This window comes from Nyctereutes procyonoides, unplaced genomic scaffold (genome assembly GCF_905146905.1).
Source record: "Nyctereutes procyonoides isolate TBG_1078 unplaced genomic scaffold, NYPRO_anot_genome, whole genome shotgun sequence".
NCBI classification, from domain to species: Eukaryota; Metazoa; Chordata; class Mammalia; order Carnivora; family Canidae; genus Nyctereutes; species Nyctereutes procyonoides.
In genome coordinates, this window is record NW_026575030.1 from 33066920 (window position 1) to 33091520 (window position 24601).

Genomic DNA, 24601 nt, shown 5'->3' on the forward strand with positions numbered 1-24601 from the left:
AGTCATCTGGAGGGTTACTGAATAATGTGGCAGTTACAAATTGATCAACAGGCATTTGTTATGCGCAGATTATTATTAGGATTTTGTACCATATGTACATATTCTGGCTCCACGATCATGGATAGCCAGATCCTGAGGGAGAGTAAGGCACATGCAGATAACCAGGACACCGTTTACCACTCACTGATTTTTTTTCAGTACCTGCTCTCAAATACAGTCAATATACTCTGAAACACAAACACACTGCCTAAAGAGGTCAAGGCCATCCTGCTCAATGCCCTACACTTCCCTCCTCTACCTCTTTTTATATATCCGGTCCTACTTTCTTCAATGTGCCATAGTGGCTAAGAGCTGAACTCTGGAGCCAGATTATATATATATGAATATGTATATATACATATATGAAATGGCTTCTCGAACACAGGGAATACAATGTTAAGTGTTAGCACAGGTATCTAAGGACGGTCCCTCAGTCTTTCCAAAGTGAAGCCTTTGCCCTCCTCACTGTATCCATATTCCCTGCCACTGTCCTTGTGGTTTTGTTTCACCAATTTTCCCTGCTCCTACGCACTCATTTCCTCTCTTAAATCCTTCGGCTCTATCTGCAAATGTATTCAAGTCCTCTCCTTCTCCCCTCCCCCCCGCCCCCACTGCCAAACAATAAATGATCCTCATTGGATTACCTAGTAGATTTACTATTCCTTTTTTTTTAAATTTTTTTTAATTTTTATTTATTTATGATAGTCACAGAGAGAGAGAGAGAGAGAGAGAGAGAGGCGCAGAGACACAGGCAGGGAGAAGCAGGCTCCATGCACCGGGAGCCCGACATGGGATTCGATCCTAGGTCTCCAGGATCGCGCCCTGGGCCAAAGGTAGGTGCCAAACCGCTGCGCCACCCAGGGATCCCTAGATTTACTATTCCATTTCCTTACTTCCCTTCACACCTCCACATACTCTCAATCTCAAAGACGTCGCCAAAGCTCAAGATCCCACTTCCCATCGTTCCCAACCCTTGGTAATCTAGAACAGTGTACGTATCTTGCCTTTGTGTGGACTAGACACTCTAAATAGAGAAGGGCCACCTCTCACTTCTCCAGGATTACTATGAGTAAAGTGAGTAGAAAGGAGAAGCACTTTGAAGTTAAGATATCAGGAGTCCAACAGGAAAGCGCAGTGCTTCTCTCTGTAACCATGTATGGGAAGGATTTGTGGGTAAATTGACTTCTTTCTCCCACAGAACCACTGGGCTTTCAGAGCAGAATCTGTGTCTAAGTTAATTAAGTGGAAAGAACATAGAGTTGGATTTGAAGTTCTGGCACTTACCAGACCTATAACATCAGGTTCAACTTTTTGAGTTTCTATAACCTGGTCTGTAAAACAGAGACAATAAGATCAGCAACTGCTCTAGGGTTTTTGAGAAAAATCAATAAAGGACTGTGTGTGTCTGAGAACGTTTTACTATAAAGTCTAAGTTGCTGCCTGTCACAAGGTCAGTATTTGTTATTAATGATTAGAAATTGGCTTCCATTAAAAATTGGAAGTGAAATTGATAACTGTCTAATGGATCCTAGGGAGCCATCATTAATACAGCAGTCCCCCCTTATGTGAAGGGGGTATGTTTCAAGAACCCCAGTGTGTATCTGAGACCACAGCTAGTGCTAAACTGTATATACACTATGGCTGTTTTCTACGCATACATGCCTATGATAGAGTTTAACGTATAAAGTAGGCACAGTAAAAGATTAACAGCAATCACCAATAATAAAATAGAACGGTATAACAACATACTGTGATAAAAATACAGATGTGGTCTTTTTTCTCTCAAAATATCTTATTGTACTGTATCCACCTTTCCTATGATGACGGGAAGTGATTAAATGCTTAGATGACAAGATGAAGTGAATGGCATAGGTACTGTGCCCTAGTGTTAGGCTACTACCCATCTTCTGATGGTAGGTCGGAAAAAGGATCACCTGCTTCTAGACCAAGGTTGACAGAGGGTAACAAACCAGGGGAGGCAATACTGCAAGGGAGGGGGGACTACTGTACTAGTTAACAAGCAAACCTAAAAGCCAAATTCAATCCTCTCAGGGAAAGGCAATACAGGAAAAATATGTTATGCAGTCAAATGTCTCTCTAAGAAATTCACAGGTCTATGAGGTTCTTTGGCCAGTCTGTCCCAAATTCCCTCCCTGTGGTGCATCACGTGGCTGAGCTTCTGGCAAGGGAGCTCTGCCCAGTTGCCATAGTAACCCAAGGAGGAAAAAAATCTTTTCACTCCCTCACGGTCCTTTGTCCCTCTGGTCCCACCATTACAGAGAAACATATATTCCCCATAGCACATTAAGGCCAGCGAAGTAACATCTAGAAAGAACTACCCTCCAAAAAAAATCCATGCTCCTCTTCATGCACCACTTCATCCTTGACATAAAACCCAGGTTTCTATTTCACATTGCTTCTGGCTCCACCTTACATTCCTGGGATCACCAGTATGCCTACCCCATGAGGACTCACATTGTTCACATACCTGAGGAACCTACCATATCCTGTCTTTGCTCATACTTGAAGAAACTCAATTCTTTAAATCTCATTTCATAAAGCAATCCCTCACATTCCAGATTATTATAATTATTATTACTCACTAGTGTGTCAACATCTCCCTTATTTTTTTTTTCAACATCTCCCTTAAAGCTACTTGCCCTGACTGCTATTTTTTTCTGTGTCCCTATTTTAGGAGCTTCTGATTAAGAAATATATATATGTATAAAATTAGTATATATTAAGTTACTAATACATTTACTAAATATATCTGATTATTGACATATCTAATAATCCAGTGATATGAAATACTTTATATAATTATGTAAATTACATATAATACATATATATGCTGGGGTAATGCTTATTTTTATCTTCACTTACATCGAACATGTCCTAAAATACTATCACTTGACTTCATTGATCCTGTTACTTCTTAGACCAGGAATGTTTTCTTCAACTCACTTTTTTTGCCTCCAGTTATTTCTTGAATTTTTTGTGAGGCCGACTCAAGTTAATCTCTCACTGTGATGACCATCTAACTCAGTTCTGCTGTATTTTAGTCCTTTTCCTGATGACTTTCTGCATTGCTTTCCTATTAAAAATCAACTGGCAGGCATACAAATGATGAAAAGTTTTATTTTCATAAGATATCAGGGTTGAGGTGAACTATTCTTAAAATATTAGTCGATATCACTTCAAAGAAAGTGCCGATTATGAATGACTCCATAACATTCTTGCCCTGACTCAGATAACTAAAGGGGGAAAATAATGAATTTCTCCCTACAGACTGAAAAGCACTGGTTATAAAGAAAGGAAATTCATGTGATCAGTGTAATCATAATTTCCACATAGTGTCTAAAGATGTATGCCAATTATTTTTCCTCTCACATGGACAGTGTGTCAGAAGAATATCTACAAGCTGCCTAAGCCCCTTCTGTTAAAAAAATTTGTGCTATTGCTGCACACCACTAAAGAAAACACCACAAAAATCTAACATACTGTCATTCATTTGCATTTTCACCTTAGTTTAACCAAGTTCCAGGGAATCTGTTTGTTTCCCTGGAAGGATCAAAATTTATAAAATGCAATCCACTGAAATACTTAGAATTTTACTTAGAATCAAAATTTATAAAATGCAATCCACTGAAATTATTAGAATTTTATTTTGTTCAATCAAAATCAGTGCATGACAGGTACCACAACTATATCTTCACACTGGAAAATCCAACCTAAAAAAATAAGGAACTCTTCTAATGCACAAAGAAGTTCCTAGAGTAAGAAAGTAGGAATATCTAACGTGAAAACTAACGTGGACTATTACACACCAACTGAAAGGTTTGTAATGCAACTACTTATGAGAGAGATACTCCATGGAAAATACTATGTGCTAAAATTCAAAAAAAGCATGCTACAGTTTTATACACAGAGATGCAAAATAAACAGTGACAAGTCTTCTTTCCCTGTGTGAGATGTTACGAAAGTAACTACATTTTCCTTTCTCCCAGAACAACTTTGAAAAGTATAATCTCTGCCTAACATGATTTAGGCCTTGGCCTTCATGATCTAATGGGAAAGACAGACTTTCTATATTCTGGCTCTCTTCTTCTGTAATCAAAATGAAGGAATAATACATGTATGAGAAACTTATTCCTTTTTCTCCTACCATTTTATTAAAATTGTCTTTTCTCAAAACCCAAATTACAATCCCAGAACTGGGCTATGGTCTTAGCAATTTTGAATGAGAAACATCAATTTTTCCAAACCAAAATTCTTCAACAGAACACACCCCCACAAAAAGATTTCCTCCTTGAGATCAATTAGACTTCAGAGCAAAGCTCTTGGCTGTTCTGAACTTAAAAAAAAAAAAAAAAAAAAAAAACTAATCTCCCTGACTTTTGCTTCTGGGAAGATGGAGTGGAAGTATTTTCCCCTATTCCTCCCTCCAAGTATAACTAAGAACCCTGGACACATCATATATAAGACAAACGTACAAAGCCCAGAAGATGGGGAAAAGGCAGCAGATCAGCTGGGCACCTAGGGACCCAGAAATGAGTTCCCTGAGATTTCCTTTTCCTCATGTCTTCCAATTTGGAGCTGGAGAGAAGGTAATGACATGCAACAATCTGGCTCAGTCTCCAAAGAATTATGTGGAGAGGAAGAAACCAAACTCGAAGCATATGATTACATGTATGTAACATTCCTACAATGATAAGACTAGAGCTATGGAGAACAGAAGAGCGGACGCCCGGGGTTAAGGAGGAGCAGAGGGTAGGAGGAAGGTGGGAGAGGCTGCAGAAGGCCCGCAGGACAGACCCTTGTTGTGATCGATCTGGTCTGTATCTGGACTGTATCAATGTCAATAGATTGGTTGTGATATTACAACGATAGTTTCCCAAGTGTTAGCATTAGAGGAAACTGGATAAAGAGTACATAGGATCTCTCTGAGTTATTTCTTATAATTGCATGTAAATCTACGATTACCTCACCATAAAGAGATTAACTTCTCTGCTAGTGACTTCTAGTATATCCTAATCTGCAACTGAAACGGCTGACAAAGTCCCACCAAGGAAAAAGTGATATGTTTCTATTGTAATACTTGTACCCTAATTTTTTTTGGAAAACCTAATTACAAACTTTAAAAGTATTCTTCAGAGCAGATATTCCCATAAACTTTTCTAGAACTGGAGAAGAAAAATTCACATTACGATGAGCTGGCACAGGGATCCCTGGGTGGCTCAGTGGTTGAGCGTCCGCCTTTGGCTCAAGGTGTGATCCCAGGGCCTGGGATCGAGTCCTGTGTCAGGCTCCTTGCAGGGAGCCTGCTTCTCCCTCTGCCTGTGTATCTGCCTCTCTCTGTGACTCTCATGAATAAATAAATAAAATCTAAAAATAAAAAATAAAACAAAACAAACAAACAAAAACAATGAACCGGCACAGCCACCAGACATATTAGTGGATGAAAAATTTTTTAAAAGGTCAATCAATAAATGGCTTTTAACTGAGACAATTTAACAACCAATATGGGGATCATTTTTCTATGAGAATCGCTAGTCGTCCCACATTACCCTGTCTGTACTGACATACTATTTTTTAAATTTTCCTCTTGTTCATACATTTTTCTGTGAATTTTATTTCAGAGCTTCATTTCTTATTTTGTAATGAGCTTTCCCATATGGATTTATCATCTTAAAAAAAGAATGAGACTCATTCCGTATCTGACATGGCAACTGCCTCTTAGTCCAAGGAGCTTTCTCTATTTCTACATTTAGCCCAGAACTAAACTGTGTAAAGATTCACAGCACACATCCCTCAATTCAGAGCAGAAATCTTTAAATGTGTGGCACCATCAAGAGGCAATAGCTTGTACTGCCACTGTAACAAGAACCTAGGGTGGCTCTCAAGTATAAGAAATCTGCTTTTAATAGCAGCAATCACAGATTATTGTAACAAAGAATTATACTGAGACTTTGGCTCAGTGTTTCTCCAATGCAGAGTCTTTGGATTATTGCTAAATGCTCTTTTTTTCCTTCCCATTCCTCTTCTACCCACCTGGTGATCCAACTGAAGGAGAAGAAAACGATCTGATAACTGTTTTTACTCAGTTAACTGAGGACGTTGGCACTCTTAATTTGCTAATGATAAATTCCTTCAATATTTATTGGGCATCTACGTACATGCCAAGAATTCGCCACCTCAAATACACAGAGAGAAAGTCCGAAGTTTATTTTCTGATGATCTCATCATAGACAGTAGTGCTCTTCATATTACCCACTACTTATAGATTTATTCTTATTTTGTTAGAAATGAAAGAAGTCTGCTTACAGAATGGGCAGCTTATTTAGGCAATAGACAGCATTGCCACTCGAAGCTTGTGTTGTCCCATATATCATAATTAATTTCACCCAAAAAGTTTTCTGAGCATAAGAAAATTTAAAATTGCATACACGGCTCCTATTATACTTCTGAGCTAGACCCCACTGACCATCCAGGTAAGGCATCAAAGTGAAAGAAGCTGCAGAATGGCAGAGAACTGACAGAGTTAAACATCAGAGCCAAGAAAAAGCAAGGCTTCACAGAAATGGGTCAGTTTAAGGCTCATGCTAACTCTTAAGATTAAAACTAGCAACAATAGACATTCTGAGTCAGGATATAGAAAGTGAGTCATAAAATTTCTAAATATCCCTTTAAAAAGTCTGAGCCACCAAGTTTATTTGGTCAGTCAACCAACCTCTCACCCATTTGTAATTTAACTGGCTCACTTCCCTCTAAGGCAACCATTTTTTTAAAAAAAATTAAAACTATAGTCAGGATGTAGCAGAAGGAAGGGCCACACCAGGAAGGAATGCCTTCCGAGTTTGTGAGAGTGGAGGACAAAATAGTTTTCAATCTTGAGCCTGCCTTCACATTTCAAACACATTCTTCTTAGGAACAAATAATAAAAAAAAATTTAAAAAATTAATACTATGGCAGGTTCCATTATGGCATTCTCTTAACATTGTCCATTCTGCTTCCAATCAAGAATTCAAATTCACAATGCAAAAAAAATGTCTGAATGCCCAAATTGTCTCTGGGGTCAAGAATCACAAGGAAGTGCAGGGAGCAAAAAGCAGGCAGAGAGAGAAGCAATGCATGCCTGTGGTTAGAGTGATTTTCATCTGACAAAGGCTCGCACTTCTTGGGTTCCCAGTTTTTCCTAATTACAAAATTGAATAGCACCAATCTATTTACTCTAGTTTCTAAAATGGTATCTGCACCTTACCATCTTAAGATTAGTGAACACATACATTTATTATATAAAATGCTATAATTCCTTAAATATACTCCATTAAGCTTATATTTAATTTTAGAAATACAGGTCTCCAGCCTGCTCAACAGGACACAAACAGGACTCTGGGTCCTGCAGCCTTGGCTCTCATATGACCCTGGAGAACACCAGTTCTTACAAGGAGTGCTATGAAATTTTTGAAAATAAAGAAAAGCAACTGATTTTCATCTCTTCATTTTTAACTGCACATCCGAAGCGAATTGCCCCATATCTGGACGCAAAAAGAATGCATTTATGCTGAGATATTTGCATTCTTTTGCACAGAGCTTCACGGTTACCTGGAACCAAGTGCATAAACTTAATTTAGAGATGCCTGAGAACTAGGGTCAGAACCTTTGGCCATTGAATAAGGAAAGCCAGAATGAATGTCGTGAATGGATATCAAAAACATTCATATACTCTTTTCAAAAATGGGTATGCAACGCTTCCCATACTCTAGTCATCTGGCTAGGAGGTGGATATACAGCAGTAAACAAGACTGACATGGTCCCGATCTAAAATTCTTCCATTGTAAAGTGCTTTCAGAGAAGCTACTGGAACAAAATATCTTCCGAACAGAACAGAATTGCTGACCCACACATTTTACCTACTCAAATAACGAAACCATGGGAATACTACTATCTTTCTTGAGAGAAAGCCAACCTCATCTTTGGGATGGTAGAGCACATGAAAGTTAGAGACCTTATTCTGTGGTGCTTCACGAGATTGGAATCGTATGTCAGCATGTTTGAGAAATGAATAGCCAGTGTGGCCCTACATAGTTCTATACAGCAACAATCCTGTTTATCAAGGCACCAGACAAGACTGCCATCAGCTGGGAAGAAAACACTGGATTGCTACAGTGCAATTTGTGGGAACCCATTCGTTCTCCACATAGCACACAGATGTTTTTCGTATTGTAACCAAATGAATACTCTTCACAGAAGTAGGGTTTGCTACAGTTTTTTATTTTCTCCCTTTCCTTCTCAGGCAGCCCAGGTGGCTCAGCGGGTTTAGGGCTGCCTTCAGCCCAGGGCCTGATCCTGGAGACCAGGAATCAAGTCCCACGTAGGCTCCCTACATCGAGCCTGCTTCTCCCTCTGCCTGTGTGTCTCTGTCTCTCTGTGTATCTCTCATGAATAAATAAATAAAAATCTTTAAAATAAAATAAAATAAAACGTCTTCTCCCTGAGCCCTATAATGTACTACATGCCATCACTATCACTATATTACTGGGAGGGAGGCAAATAAGAGGAATAAAAGAATATCCTATCTACTGTACAATTATTTCTCCAGCCCCTAGAACATCTAGTTTGTCAAAGAATCAGCATCCTAGCCCTCTAGAGATATCTTATCCATTCATGTGTCCTCTACTTGGAAAACAGCTCAGCACTGAAAAGTTTAAACAACCACAGACCGGCCCAGAAGAATGTCACAAGGTCTACGAGGTCAAGTACACACAACACACTTCATGCACACAGAACCCTCCTGAGACCTCACTTGGACCTAGTAACTCTTAGTTTAGAATATTTTTAAACAAGGCTTGATATCTGGTTTCTAAAATCATAAAAAAGAAAGAAAAGTTTGGCATAATGACAAAGGCAAGAATTGGCAGCCTAGAGCAAGAGAGAAGGAATAAAAATTATAACAAATCAAATATCTCAAATAGCACAGCAGTTGGAGGCCATTTAATAAGACTCAATGTGAATTATTATACCTCAAAAACAGGTCCTTGGAGGTTCATAATTAGGGTTCAGTCTTTAAGACTCAATATAATTACCTTAAGTTTTCAAATAAAGATTGAACAAGGAAAAAAAATCCAGATGAAACACTCCTATAATTACAGTTTAGCTATAAAGTACTACAGAAATTATAGTGAACCACCCTTACTCTGCTTGGTTTCCACACTAATGAGTTAAATAAATATTTGGCATCTATTCATTTTATACTTGTAGAAGAGTTCTGTTATTTTTTTTGAAAATTATGCTTTGACATTTTGGAGGTGCCTGTGAAATGTCCAAGTACACTTGTCTTGTGGAGTCCATTAAATTGCATTGCTCACAATATAGATCTCGGAGGCTGGAAACCCAGGCGCAGCTTCTCTCAGCCCCTGTAGTAAATCCCAAACGGCAGGAGAACTTTACCTTCACTGACTTTTCACAAACTTTTTTGCAGTTTTTGTTTTCCTGGCTGTGCTTTGTTTTTGTTTCTGATTCTTAGCTAGGTTTGACCGGGGTTTTGGTTTGCACACAACCAATATCTCCACTGGTTATCTCCACTGGTGGCAGCAATGACTAGGGATCTGGTTTTACAGTCTGGTCACGTGTGATCTCCAGGTAGAACTGAAATTTAACCTTGCTCAGGTGAGAGGTGACTGAACATTTATGTTTGCTGTTGTTTTAATGTGTTGGTTATTTTTCTATCTGTGAGTTCAACTCGGGACAGTATTTTGTGCCCAGTGGAAACGTGAGCAGTCTCTTGAGATATGGAATCATGAAATTTTATGTTCCAGTGTTTACTTTTGATCTGTAGCTGAAGCTATAGAACTAAGCTTTAAGTTCTTTATCTGAGTCTCTGTACCTGAGGGGGAAAAAAAAATCACTGGAATGAGTGAAGTATTTTCCTACTTTCTGAAGATAATAATAAATTAAAATAAAGGCCTTCTGCTCTGATTGGTTTAGAAATTAATAAGCATTTAGATAGAAATCTAACATTTCCAAATTTCTAAAAAATAAAATAAAATGAAATTCTAATAATTTAAAGAAAAAGAACTTTCTCATCAAAAAAAGTGATTTCAGAAGCATTTGTTTCCCTTAGAAAACAAGTTTATGTGAGCAAAACAAACTCGTGGACAAGTCAGACCGATTTGACAATCTGGTTTAAAAAACAGTTCTATGTCTTTTGTTTTACCAGTGTACAGTATAATACATGTGTAATTTCCTAATTTTTAAAAGATTTATTTATTCATTGGAGAGAGAGAGAAAGAGAGAACACGAGTAGGGCAGGAGTTGGGGGCAGAAGGAGAGGGAGAGAATCCCAAGACGACTCCACACTGAGCACAGAGCCCAATGCGTGGCTCGATCCCAGGACCCTGAGATCAGAGTGGAAACCAAGATGCTCAACTTTGACTATGCCGCCCAGGTGCCTCTGTAATTTCATACTTGAAATAAGTTTGGATTTATTTTATCATAAAGAGATTAGTTTATCTGGATTTCTAAAAATATCATATCAGTTTACTGAAAAGATAAGCTAAGATTACTTCATATAATGTTTAAGCTCAACAAAAATATAAAAGTTGTGCTCAACTAAACAGAATTATAATTGTGACACACGTTTTTATATCAATAGTAATTATGTTCTATGATGTGTCAGTTTAAGCATAATTTTCAGTATCTTTAAATTATTTGCTTTTGTCTTACTGCTTTTGTCTTAAAGTATCCTGTCGTTCCAGGATTGAAAGAGGACCGTAAAAAACAAAAGTCGGTGAAAATTTAAAAATTGTAGGTTTGCACAAAGGGAGCTTTATCTGACTTGGTTTATAATACTTGCAATAGTAAGTCTATAACAATGCAATAAAATGTTAAAATTTTGGCAAAGTTTGGACAACTTTGATGGGTTTATTCATAAAGTAATTTAAAAAATGTAATGCATGACAAATACCCTATTAACATAAAACTTAAATGTGGTTACATATATTGAAATGATAGATTGATCTTGGAGAAGTCAGCCTGGCTTACAAAAAGGTAATAAAAGGTTATTTTCCCAAAAAATTTCCAGAGAGTAGAGAGGTTCAGTAACTCATGAGAGTAACTTTTTTGTGCTTTGTGCTAACTGGGATACATCCCTGAATATTTAAAATGATGTTTTCTAGTGGTTTAAGATTTCTTGTTTATTATAAAATAATATTTTAAAAAAAATCTTATTTATTTACTTTATAGAAAAAGAGAATACTAGAGAGAGTGAGAGCAAGCATGAGTAGGAGGCAGAGGAATGGGAGAAGCAGGTTCCTCATGAGCAGGGAGCCCAACGTGGGACTCGGTCCCAAGACCCTGGGATCATGGCCTGGGCCAAAGGCAGACGCTTAACCAACTGAGCCACCAGGCGCCTCTATTATAAAATAACCTATTATTGCTTTATTAAGAAGGAAAATGAAAATATTCATTGTTGTCATGTAACCACAAATCTACCTTTGTTATGTAATGAAATTTCCTCTAATTATTATTTTTTGAAGATTTTTATTTAATCATAAGGGGCATAGAGAGAGGCAGAAATCTCCTCCAATTAATATTTGACTCTGCCTTCCCAAAATCAGACCCTAAATTCAGAAAAAAAAAAGTTTTCCAAGATATTTTTTATACCTGAACCCTCTTTAAGTTTTCCCAGAGGACCCCCGGGCAAGTGCAAGATTTGTTCCTTCACCCTACAAAAAGAAGGATGTTACAAATAATTAGGTTTGCTCTGTCCCTCATGTATGATTAGCTCAACACCATCAAAAACTGCACAGGAAGATTTGTCAAATCAAATGAGAAGCTCGGCTTTCCCTAGGCTAATTTTGTATGGATAAAATATGATAATAGAAATAAAGTGGGCAACCCGGGTGGCTCAGCAGTTTAGCACTGCCTTCAATCCAGGGTGTGATCCTGGAGACCCAGGATCGAGTCCCATGTCAGGCTCCCTGCATGGAGCCTGCTTCTCCCGCTGCCTGTGTCTCTGCCTCTGTCTGTGTCTCTGTCTCTCTCTCTGTCTCTATGAATAAATAAAATCTTAAAAGAAAAAAAAAAAGAAAATTCACAGATTGCATACTTTACAGAAGGTCCTGGATATACGTCAATGGCCTCACTCTCTGTGACTCATTCTTACCTTCCCAGGAAACACTGATGAAATAAGACCAATGTCTTATGCCCTGGCAGAGGATATTAAGTTGCTTTCTTGCCGATTACCATTCATTAACTTAACCACAGATTAACCATAGCCACTTACTCTTACCCTCACCAATGGTCTCTGCTTTCCCTCTCATATTAGCCTAGACACTCTGCTCTGAGTTATAGACTAGAATGTGCCTGTAATAAAGACAGAGTCTCAGAGCCTGGTGGTTAGAACTTTACCAGATACTCTTTCTTCAGTCTTGAGATTTCAGACAACAGACTTGTGAGTAGAGGCTTCTGGCCTGATCCTGCATAGACAAGCATGAGACAGTAGTAGGTGGCTAAATCAGATTCTCAGGACTTCTTTTAGTCCACAAATAGATGCCTTCATGAAATCAAATTAATGACCCAAGATGCAAAGGAATATCAATTAATTATACAGAACTCAGCAAACTGACACTGGAAATCTAATATCCATATGTCTTGTGGAAAACCATTGGCATTATGTGTAATGATCTACTAAGTGGGGAAAACCTCTAGCATTCATTCTCCATCTATCTCTAACCCTCAATTTAGTTGACTCTGATTCTGCAAACTAAATGAAACATTCTTTCAATGGTATCTTCTCCTTGTTCCTCAGAATTCAGGAAGAAATATTTCTTCTAAGTCACTGTATGTTTCAAAAGCAGTAACAGTACTTGCATAGGCTCAGTGAGAATCTATCTTCCCTTTTACTGGGATGCAATTAGACAGACTAAGCAACAGAGGCCAAACCCAGAGTCTCATATTTTAAAATAAACCTCATTTCATCAAATATGACAAAGCCCATTGTTGAGCAAAAAAAAGGTCTAACTTCGTATTTGGAGCCAATACCCACAAAGTTCTCCCAAGAAATTAAACCAGGACCTGTTTGTGACTTACAAGGCACTGACTTTATAGGCAGTGAAGAAGGTCACCTCCCAGATTGCCAGGAAACTGGAAAAAAATGGCAAATTCACCAACACTTAAAAGTGCTAAAGATGAAACCTGGAGGTGGTTTTCGAGGTTGGTTTCCCTGCCCTTGAAACAGAAGAGGAAAAAAACAACATCTCAGGAAGATTGCTGGAGTGAGGGAAGCCATTGAAATGCTCTCCTAGATTCCTTAATAAATTATCCGATATAAGTTAATTTTCTGGCTTCATTAATAATAGTCATTCAGGAATGAAAGGTACAGCATAGGGAATATAGTCAATGGAATAGTGTTGTTTGGTTGTATGGTGACGGATGCTGGCTGCATTTGCAGCGAGCACAGCCTAAGGTACAGATTTGCAGAATCACTATGTTGTACACCTGAAAATTAATGTATCCAGTGTAACAGTGCATGTCAATTATACTACAATAAAAAAAAAGAGTTGTTCAGCACAGTGTAGAGCCAGATTTGCTATCCAACATATAAGAAGGCTTTTTCATATGCTAATTAAAACTTCTCCTGAATTTATGTCAATGAGTCAAGCCCAAACACAATGCCTTTCTGTGACCATGAAAAATTCTCTGGAGATTACTTACGATAACAAAGGAAACTGTCATTTTGGAGCACCCTCTAACAGACCCACCCAAGGACTACAGAATTCTCTAAGGGTATGCGCATTCGTTTTCATTCACTATTACTGATTAGGATATCAGAAAGGATAGATATTAACTTATCAAAAACTACGAGTGATGCAAATGATTCTTCTAAAATTCCAAGAAATCTTAATCCAGTATACTTCCTTTTAGCAACTGAAATGCTTTCGGTACTCTTATACTTTTGTAAATCAGCTTTAACATCTTGCTGCAACCTTCATTAAGGAACAACTCATCATTAATGAATTAAAATAATCTCTGACCCTGTACATCCTAAAAAACAAATAGACAAAAAAAAAAAAAGTCTCTGCTTAAAAGAAAAAAGAGGGCTCTCTGGGTGGCTCAGCGGTTTAACGCCTGCCTTTCACCCAGGGTGTGATCCTGGAGTCCCAGGATCAAGTCCCACATGGGGCTCCCTGCGTGGAGTCTGCTTCTCCTTCTGCCTGGGTCTCTGCCTCTCTCTCTCTCTGTGTATCTCTCATGAATAAATAAATAAAACCTTAAAAGAAAAAGAAAAAGAAAAAATAGAATGCAGTAGTTTGTCCTCAATCATTAATGGGACTCTCAGAGGATGTTTCCTCCCTTCTTACTATTTTCGGTATTTCTCACAATAAGCATAAATCCATTTTAAATAGGAAAAGACAACTGAAAACATTTTTCCGGATGTATAGTTGGGTGTCACTGCATGTACGAGGAGACACTGCTGACAGGCGTATGGGGCGGGGAGGGTGTGTGTACGTGCACAGTGCAGAAAAAAAGGTTGAGCCACACTTAGCCAACCTTTCAACTTTCCAGACCACTTGCAATACAGAACAATTTACCGCCTAGCTGCCAATGAGTCACGATTTCACTGATTATGTCTACCAGACCATGCACATGCACATTTGATGGCATCGGTAATATAAATCAGTGTCTACTTGTAGTCTTAAAAGTCTCTAAGACTTCTAAGAAATTCAGTAAAGGCTCTCTGTGTGTCTCTCATGAATGAATAAATAAAATCTTAAAAAAAAAAAAAAAAAGAAAAGAAAGGAAATTCAGTAAAGGGCAGCTCAGGTGGCTCAGCAGTCTAGCGCCGCCTGCAGCCCAGGGCGTGATCCTGGAGACCCGGGATCGAGTCCCACGTGGGGCTCCCTGCATGGGGCCTGCTTCTCCCTCTGCCTGTGTCTCTGCCTCTCTCCCTCTCTCTGTCTCTGCGTGTCTCTCATGAACAAATAAATAAAATCTTTGGAAGGAAATTCGGTAAAATCCACAACCGCTTTGTTAGGTTTATCCAGCATCTATACCTGGGGACCGTGCAGAGCAACTAAACCGAACTCGAGGTACGGGTGGGCCTTGCAGGAGCCACACGTGACCGAGGATAGCGACCGGGGAAGGGGAGGGACAGCAGAACTCTAGAGGGGCGCGGCGAGGCGGGGTGCCCTAGGAGCCCGACAGCCCCGCACACATCCTCGGGGCGCGCCCCGGGACGCCGCTCAGCGAGCAGCCGAGGCCAGGTGGGGCGCAGAGGAGGATTACCAGTCGCTCCATCTCCTGCTCCCTGAGTCTCTCCTCCCTCTGCCGCCGGTGATAATCCATGAGGTCCTCGCGGCCCGAGATGGAGCTGATGCTGCTCTTCCTCTCGCGGAGGGCGGGCTGCGGCGTCCCCGCGGCCTGTCGGAGGCCGTCGGGGTCGGGGTCGGGTCGGGGTCGGGGTCGGGGTCTGCCTCGTCCAGCTCGGCGGAGCCCCAGGAGAGGTTCCTGCGGGCGGGCGGGGCGCCGTCGGGGCGGTCGGGGGCGCAGGGGGCGCAGGGGGCGGCCGAGGCCAGCAGCATCTTGCGGGCCACCCGGGGGCTGGCGGGGATGCTGAGCGTGGAGCTCGCGTACGGGGCGCCCTCGGCCGCCGACGGCCTGTAGGGCGCCGGCCCCGCGCTCCAGGAGGAGAAGTTCAGGTAGCTGTCGTGCTCCGTGCAGCGCGGGGGCAGCTCCCGGTCCCCCAGCCTCGTCCGTCTGGGGCCGCCCAGCGCGCCTCTGGGGGGCAGGCTGAGCGGCGGCGGCGGGCCGTCGGCCGCCCTGTGCAGCCGGGGCAGCGAGCGGCTGTGCGCCCCCATGTGGCCCAGGCCGCCCCCCGCCGGCCTCCGGGCTCTGGGCGCCGCGCCCTCGGGCGGGGGCTCCCGGGGCCGGCCGGGCCGGGGCTGCAGGGGCTGCAGGGGCTGCAGGCCCGCGGCGTCCTGCAGGCCCATCCTCCGCGCCTGCTTGGGGCTGGACGGCATGCTGGCCGCCCCCGACCCGGGGCCCGCGGGGCCGCCTGCGCTCCACGGGGCCAGCGGCGAGCCCGACGCCCTCCGGGCCTCCAGCGCGCCCAGCAGGCACACGTTGTCGTGGGACTTGTTCCGGGGGCTGTACTTGCAATAGAGGGGCCTGTCGGCCAGCCGCAGGGGCCGCTCGGGGTCCGGCCTCCCGGGGGCGCAGGCGCCCAGCGGCGGGGCGGGCGGCCTCCCCGCCCCCGCCCCCGCCCCCGCCCCCGGCAGCGGCCTGCCCCCGGGGCCGCGGGCCAGCGAGGGGCTGCTCCGGGCGCCGCTCCCCAGCGGGGACGGGCTCCTCCGCGCCGGCAGCGGCTGCGACAGCGTCAGGTACGAGCCGGAGTAGTCTCCGTTGGCTTTGAATCTCAGACTGGAGGAGTATTTCTTGGGGCTCAGGCTCTCCATCATGGTCTGGGAACGGTCGTCGTCGTCGTCGTCCTCGTCCGGGGAATTGGCCCCAAAACCCGCCTCTAGGCTCCCATTCTGTAGATCGAGCTGCTTTTGCACGTGGCTAAGCTCTGCCATGGTCTTGCTGGAATCTGGAAAGGGAAAAAGAGAGAGAGAGAGGAGGGTTGTATTTAGCAACGATCGAAAAAGTGCAAGCACTGGCCAGCTGACGTCCGCACAAACAGCCCTGCGGGCTGAGCTGATGGGATTACCGAACGCAGGCTCTTGGTTGATTAAGAAGTCCAGTAAAACTAAGGCGAAATGAAGAGGCGTGAAGAACACCGCTGTGGGATGCTGAATGTGCAAAAGAAAAGTAACTCAAGGGGATCCCTGGGGGGCTCAATGGTGGAGCACCTGCCTTCCGCCCAGGTGTGATCCTGGAGACCCGGGATCGAGTCCCAGGTGGGGCTCCTTGCATGGAGCCTGCTTCTCCCTCTGCCTGTGTCTCTGCCTCTCTCTCTCTCTCTCTCTCTCTCTCTGTCTCTCATGAATAAATAAATAAAATCTTAAAAAAAGAAAAGAAAAGAAAAGAAAAGAAAAGAAAGAACTCAAGAGGCCACTGATGATATTTGAAAAGAACAAGTCCCTAACAAAGTACAGGTGAGGCTGGTCCATAAGAAAGACCGTTTCCCTAAAATAAAAAAAAGAAAAAAAAAAGAAAAAGACCATTTCCCATCAGTCATTCTGGTCCTTGGGGGACCACCTGCTTCCTGAGTACCAGGAAAACAACCACCATGGCAACGCAGTGCACCCTCCTTTGGGTGTCTCTGCTAGACTCATTAACTGCTCAGAAGTCAAGTCGTGCAGAGACAAAATTCACATTCTGGCACACTAAGAGAGTTTCCCGTTAGACACAGATCAGTATCATGAGGGGCAGAAGATGACTATGAGAGTTCCCTTCTCAAGAAAGAGGTCATAAAGCTCCCGTACCCATCGGAAAAAGTCAGGTCATCGAGGAAACAGAGAAAAGAGGGTTCCCAAAACAACTGCCATATCAGGGTCAGGAGGCGGTATTTAAAACCTGAAACTGGAGGATCCTTAGGTTCCAGGTATCCTAAATGAATCATGCTCATCCTTGATCTCACACTCTCTCCTCTTGTGGAAACACTTTTCTCCCTCCTTTGTACCCACCCGAACCCACCCATCCTTCATGGCTCAGATTCAGATTCTATCTTCCACGCTTACCACTTATTAGAAAAATGTGTGCACCCAGAAGAGTATTTTTGGACTCTAGTTTGAATTACATTAACTTAAGAAACTAACGTTTTAGGTTATGAAAACATACTTTAAGTTCAATGATCACTGCAAATGAGAAGGCTTGCATTTGTAATTGATAGAAGTGTGTATTTTTCAGATTATCATCAAAGCAAAAACACAGTTTAAACATTCTCATTGAACTCATGCACTGCTGAGACCTGTCCAACACCTCAGGCTCCTTAGATACTAGTTATCACATCCTGGTCTTGTATCAATAGATGAGTAACCAGTTTTACAACGTGCTTGTTCCTGAAACTAGGTCACAAGTTCAAGGAAGAGGGGTAGACAAAGTATTCCCATCTCATCTCCAGCCTCTCCTGACTCCCACAGACCCATTGGTGAGACACTCTATGAGCACTAGTTTTCAATTTGTCACAGCCTTCCCCCACTGTGTCCTATCCAGAGACTGGGGACTTTGCCAGACTTGCAGACTTGCTCAGCTTTGCAGACTTCCTGGGCAGATTCAGACAGTATACTAGGGAGCTGCTTCCTATCCAGGCTGGGGCCAAGAAACAATCTGGGTACTTAAATCCTAGTGATGGGCTAAGTATCCATCCTCTTGTAAAGCTCAGCTTGCCCCAACAAGCTCTACCTTGGGTTCCCTACCCTCCAACCCAAACCCCTGCCCTGATGGATTAAAAGCATGATTATCTTTTGGAGTAAACCTCAAAAAAAAAAAAAAAGAGATTCTCCCTTAGAACTGCCTCCCAGATAGAATCTGGTCTTGCCATCTGGCTTTTGTCAGGTCTTTCATTCTTCAGGGACAGGGCCATCTCTGCTCCCAAGACAAAGTCATAGTCAGCAACTGTCTACGACCACCAGCTATCACCTTGAAAGCAACACAAGTCTGGTTTGAGGCTTACCTCACTCTGCCCTCTTGGAGGACTGAAACGAAGATGACCTCGAGTCATGATCCCCTCTGTTCTCAACTAACTGAGTTGCTTTGACAGTTAAGGGGGGGGCACTTAGTGTAAACTACTAGAGTATGTATAATCTGTAGCAATACTTCTTTTTAAAAAAATTTGCATTTACTTTATTTTATTTTACTTTTTAAAGATTTTACTTATTTATTCATAAGAGACACGGAGAGAGAGACAGAGACACAGGCAGAGGGAAAAGCAGGCTCCCTATGGGGAAACTGATTGTGGGACTTGATCCCAGGAAGCCAGGACCACGACCCGAGCCAAAGGCAGACAGTCAACCACTGAGCCACCCAGGTGCCCCTATTGTATTTTATTTCTGCTTTATTGAGGTATGACTGACAGATAAAATTGTAAGATATTTAAAATGGACATTGTCGTGATTTGATGTACATACATGTTGTGAATGGATTTTCATCATCTGGTAGTTAACACATCCATCGTGTGTGTGTGTGTGTGTCTGTGTGTGTGTGTGTCTGTGTGTCTGTGTATGTATGTGAGAGAGAGAGAGAGAACATTCAGGTTATAAATGACTTGGTAAAAAAGTATATAGACTTTCAGCTATAAGATGGATGTATGAGGATCTAATGTAAAACATGGTGACCACACTGTAGTTGAAAACACTATCATATAATTGAAATTTGCTAGGAAAGTAGAACTTAAATGTTCTCAGAAATACTTCATGCATAAGTTGATTAGGCTCTCATTTTTCCTAAGCTCCTGTACAACTGTTGAGCCAGATATTAACTCTTCTTAAAAAGGTTCTTGGACGACTAACTTAAGATGTAAATATTTGACAACTTCAGCATTTTCCCCAGCTCTTCTTAATGACTCGGGCAAAATGTTAATCATGCAAGTGTAGCCATTCCGTACTCTAAGTGTCTGAAAAACTACAAAACCAAACACAACGCATTCCCTAATATGAGTAAACAGAGTGGTTACAAAAAATTCTCAGAAGTTTGCTGAACACAGCCTGTACAATAATATTAGCATCCTCGTCTCCTAAAAAATGTGGTTAACAGGATGCATATTTAACTTGGTTCTGCTTATCGTACAGAAAAAAAATTAAAATCCCAACAGAAAGTTCTAGATACTTTATTCACTAAATGGTTCTTGGGTGCCTACCGTGCACTGGATATTGATTCAGGTATTAGTGTTGCTCACTAACATTCCTGTCCCCTTCTCATAAACAAAGAGGTGTTTCCCTTCTGCACCCCTGTAACATTGGGTATGGCTATGTCTCTTGCTTTGATCAAGGAACCATGAGAGAAAGTGACATGTCAGTTCCAAGCTGAAACATGAAGAGCTGGGGCATGATTCACTCTTTCCACCCACCACCCCCACGATAAGATGACTAGCATGCATCCAAGTTTGTGCAGACTTTATTAGCCTATACCCCTCAATGGGGACACTGTGAAACAGGACTCTTGCCAACCCAAGATTGTCTTAAGCCACTGAGATTTGGAAGTTGTTTGCTACTATGAAGGTGTTAATCTTCCTTAAGTTCTTACCATAAACTAGGCTTTCAGCTGGGCACTGGGAAGCACGTGGTCATATACCACTTCCTGCCTTTACACAGCTTACAGTCCAGAGGGAAAGACACTCATATGAACAAATGATTGCCATACAGTGTGACACGCGCCTTAATAGAAAAGTGATTGAAACACCGGTAAAGGAACATGGAGGGGACTAACCCAGTGAGAGTCGGAACCCAGAGATTACGGTGCAAAGAAATGACAATAAAGTTAAGTCCGCTGAAGGAAAGGGAATATGATGAGTACTACCCAATAGCAGCATAAGGCTACTTTTATATTCCATGATTTTATGAGTATAAACAATATCCCATTCATTTGGGGAATATAAATAATAGTGAAAGGGAATAGAGGGGAAGGGAGAAGAAATGGGTAGGAAATATCAGAGAGGGAGACAGAACATGGAAGACTCCTAACTCTGGGAAACGAACTAGGGGGGGTGGAAGGGGAGGAGGGCAGGAGGTGGGGGTGACTGGTTGGCGGGCACTGAGGGGGGCACTCGATGGGATGAGCCCTGGGTGTTATTCTGTATGTTGGCAAATTGAACACCAATAAAAAATAAATTTATTATTTAAAAAAAATAAACAAAATCCCAAACCCATTAGAGGTTAGACTACTGGCACATGCAGCAAACGTCCTGTCTCTGACTGAATTAATAGCAAAACATGGGTAAGGAAAAAGAAACGGTTATTTTCTATATTACGGTCCTTTTTGAAAAAAGTCTAGCATGTAACTCTTCCGGGATGAACTATAATAAACATGCATTTCTCTCTCATAGTGATCTAAATCCTTTCCCATCTCTACCACCATGTAAGATATGCCCTCAAGAGTCCGAGCCATTTGCCTACCCTAAGAGTGGCTTAAATTGGCAAGCAATTTCCAACCATTTAGGATATTTTCGACAAGGCTACAAAAGGAAATCCCTAAGTGAGATATTAGAATAGACAAGAAAAGAATTAAAGTCAGTTAGTGGGGAGACTTCGGTTTTAAGATAATGTATACAAAATGGGAAACAGAACTAAGTTAGAAGAATTCCCACAATGTGCCGAGACAGCAATCCAGAAAGCAAGCCAAAGCACACGTGATTAAATAGAAGGCAAAAATTAAACAATGAGCCCAAACACTACATTTTAAATATTTACTCTGTTAACAGCACAGAGTTGAAGGGTTTAATACATCATGTCAAAAATGGATATTTAAAAGTTTAATTTCTTAAAGGGCATAGTTTTTCTGTTTTCTCTCAATAAAAAATCGGTCAGTTCACTATGTATAAAGCAAATAAATTCTACTCTGATGTGGAAAAAAAAAGTTTAATTTTTGACGCAGCCATATAAGATAATGATGTCATTTTAGATGATAAATACATTACTACACTTGAACTTGTTTGCAGTTGCAAATGCTACTTAATCACCCAAATAAAATACTAGCAAATTCTCTTCTCTCTTCATTTAGGCAAATAAAACTAGAGAGTGTCAAACTACTACAGGTTTCTTACTATCTCACAGGATGGTAACATTTGATACTGCTCTCCACCTCACACAGGCTTTTTAAAGAAATCAAAAAGTATAATTACTGCAACAGTTTGGTTGGCCAAACAAAATGCAACACCAAAATACTGCAAAGTAGTACCTGCTGAAAGATCAGCTTTACAGACTCCAGGGAAGGAGACAAGAAGGACACTTGCAAATAAGAAGTCACATCCGAGAAACGTGTAACAGTTCTCTCCCAGGCATTCTTGAAGGGGAAAGTTAAGCATGATTTGGATGTAAAGACATTCCTTTACAAAGAGACTATTTGAAGGGATATTCGTGTTTGATACCCCAGTTTTTCAGTTCAAACTCCCTGGCTCAGTTAAGGATACATAAAAGGCTGTACACTTAAAAATGTATCATCAAACTACAAATATGGAACTTCCTCATTTTCCCGAAGCTTAGTTTACCTGCCCCAGCTGAGTGCCATGTGTGTACTTGTCTCAACTCATCTCTCTTGATCCCACCAACCAATTCAACTCAAAAGGTAAAGAATCCGCTTTTGCCTCTACGGACCGGGGAGTGACAATCCTGGTGCGATACCTCTCTCCTTCCCTACTTCCAGAGTATTCTTTTCATTGCAGATGAGATTACATGAGTGGAGGCTTAGAAAGAGGGAACAGAGGACGGTAACCAGCATGCACTCTTTAGGAGGACGTGAGGGTGAGCAAGGAGGGGAGAGGCGGGAGGGTGGAGAACACAGTGGAAGAGTTTGGGTTTGGTGAATCCCCGGGCAATGAGGGAAGGAATGCTGCAGACAGGGTGCATCAGGGGCCGCAGCTGGATTTAGGACGAGGAAGGGCGAGGACGGTGGCAGGTAAAAGAAAGCCCCAGGAGAGGTGCTGCGAGGGTGGGAGACCAGAGGCAGGCAGTAGGGGCAGAGATCTGTGTTAACACGGGTAAGACGGGGGGCAGGCGAGGAAGCCTCCGTTTCCAGCCTGGCTTCTTGGCCTACACCGATGTGTTTATTTTGGGTTTCCTATACATTTTATGTAAACAAAAAGAAGTCTCGGGGAAATTATAAAATGACTGCATCGTTATGGTGGCAGCAAAGGAGTCCCGGGGGCTTTAACCCCTGCCTACGTTCCACGCGTATCCACAGAATGGGCGTGGAGAAGGGGAGAAGGCATCTGGTGCCCATCTGCGAGAAGGGACAACAGCGGCAAGTCTAAACAGGAAAGGAGTTAATGTGTGTTGAAACGTTTGGGCTTACTTTCCCATCCATACATTTAATCCCCCCAGAGCTCTTGTTATTTTACCACCTGAAATGTACATCAGCTCGCTGTCAATTAGAAAATGCCAGAAGTCACCAAGAGGTGTCTGGAAGATCGCACAGCAGCTCACAGCGCTGTTTCCCCAGAGAAGATGATTACTTGAAAAACTAATCTCGAGGATCATGTGGGTAAAGTTTCTTGGTAGCTCCTTTCCTCCTGGACACACGGTTCTGGCATCTGTTTTACAACAGAGTTCTGCGGCGCCCCTTACATTCAGTAACAATAGGGTGAAGCTGACCCCATTGAAACTGTGTCACCAGCAGTGAATTTACAGCACTGCAATTGCCTGAGCTGTAGGGATCTCCTTGGATTCAAGATGATGAAAACACGCCCAGAGAGAAAAGTCTCCAGAACCCAAGAGATGAAGACAAAGTCTGTGTCTCTGGGTCGTGGTGTGTCGCGCTGCGCTGCACCGCATCGCGTGGTGTCAAGGGAGAAGGACTTACAGGTCAGGCCGATATAAATGCAGTTATCCAGAAACCCAAAGAGATTTGGGGGAGTCCTAAATCATACGACGCGTTACATTGTCATTTGATGTTGCCATGTAGAGACTCCTCTCCTCTCCGGGTCACCCAGAACAGCAGGACTAATCAGAGCAGGGGGCTGTTAGAGCAGGTGATGGAAAAGTAGAGATTGTTCCATATGAGCTGGGAAAAGGCGAGGATGCAGATTACAGGAGCAAACTCAGAAAAAAAAAAAAAAAGAAGACCCTTCAAGATCAGGGCCGTTAAAATTTCCACGTTATAGGGGCAGCCCCAGTGGCCCAGCAGTTTAGTGCCGCCTTCAGCCTGGGGTGTGATCCTGGAGACCCGTGATCGAGTCCCACGTCGGGCTCCCTGCACAGAACCTGCTTCTCCTTCTGCCTGTATCTCTCTCTCTCTTTCTCTCTGTCTCATGAATAAATAAATAAATCTTAAAAAAATGTTCCACTTTATAAAAAGGTTTTGAGTCTCTACTGTGCCCTGCACGGGGGCCCTGGGAGCTGAGGGGATGGCTCTGGGCGCCCAGGCTGTCGCAGACAGCGGCTGATGCTGGCGTTCAGAGCTCCCCCAGAACGCTGGTGGTCCAGGGGCTGGTCTCTTTCAGCGCTGATGTTTACAATATGGCAAGGCTATAAATAAAGCACACACTGATGACATGTAATTGAATTCAGACACCAGCTTAGAGCAGCCCCTCAGAAGCAGTGCCATTCTTTACATGAATCCTGGAGGAGGGGTGTCCCTGCGGCAGCAGATGGGGCCTGGGGGGAGCTTTTAGAGGGTGAAAAGGGAAAACTGGGAAATCTATGTCAGCCTCAAACTCCAAGCTTAAGGATGGAGAAAAATGGATACAAACCCTCCCTCTTTTTCCACTAATCCCTACAAGAAAACATGATGGGGGGGCGGGAGGGGGGGTTAATGTGAAGCTTTGGGAACAGCCACTTCCTTCTCTAGCCATCGTCTCCTTTCAGAACTCCCCAAGCAGCATCTCCCCCATCCTCTGTTAGCCAAACAGCATCCTCGCTGAAACCTTCAGTTCTGCAGCTCTCCCGTTTGCAAACATACCCTCCTT

General features: G+C 42.5%; 1 protein-coding gene across 1 annotated transcript in view; it reads right to left on the reverse strand.

Annotated features, from left to right (window-relative positions):
* The window catches only part of PHLDB2 (pleckstrin homology like domain family B member 2), a 217746-nt gene that overhangs the window by 69702 nt on the left and 123443 nt on the right, over nt 1-24601 (reverse strand). Inside the window, 2 exon segments of the mRNA XM_055316051.1 lie at nt 15328-15483; nt 15486-16630. Coding sequence (XP_055172026.1) covers nt 15328-15483; nt 15486-16630 — 1301 coding nt within the window.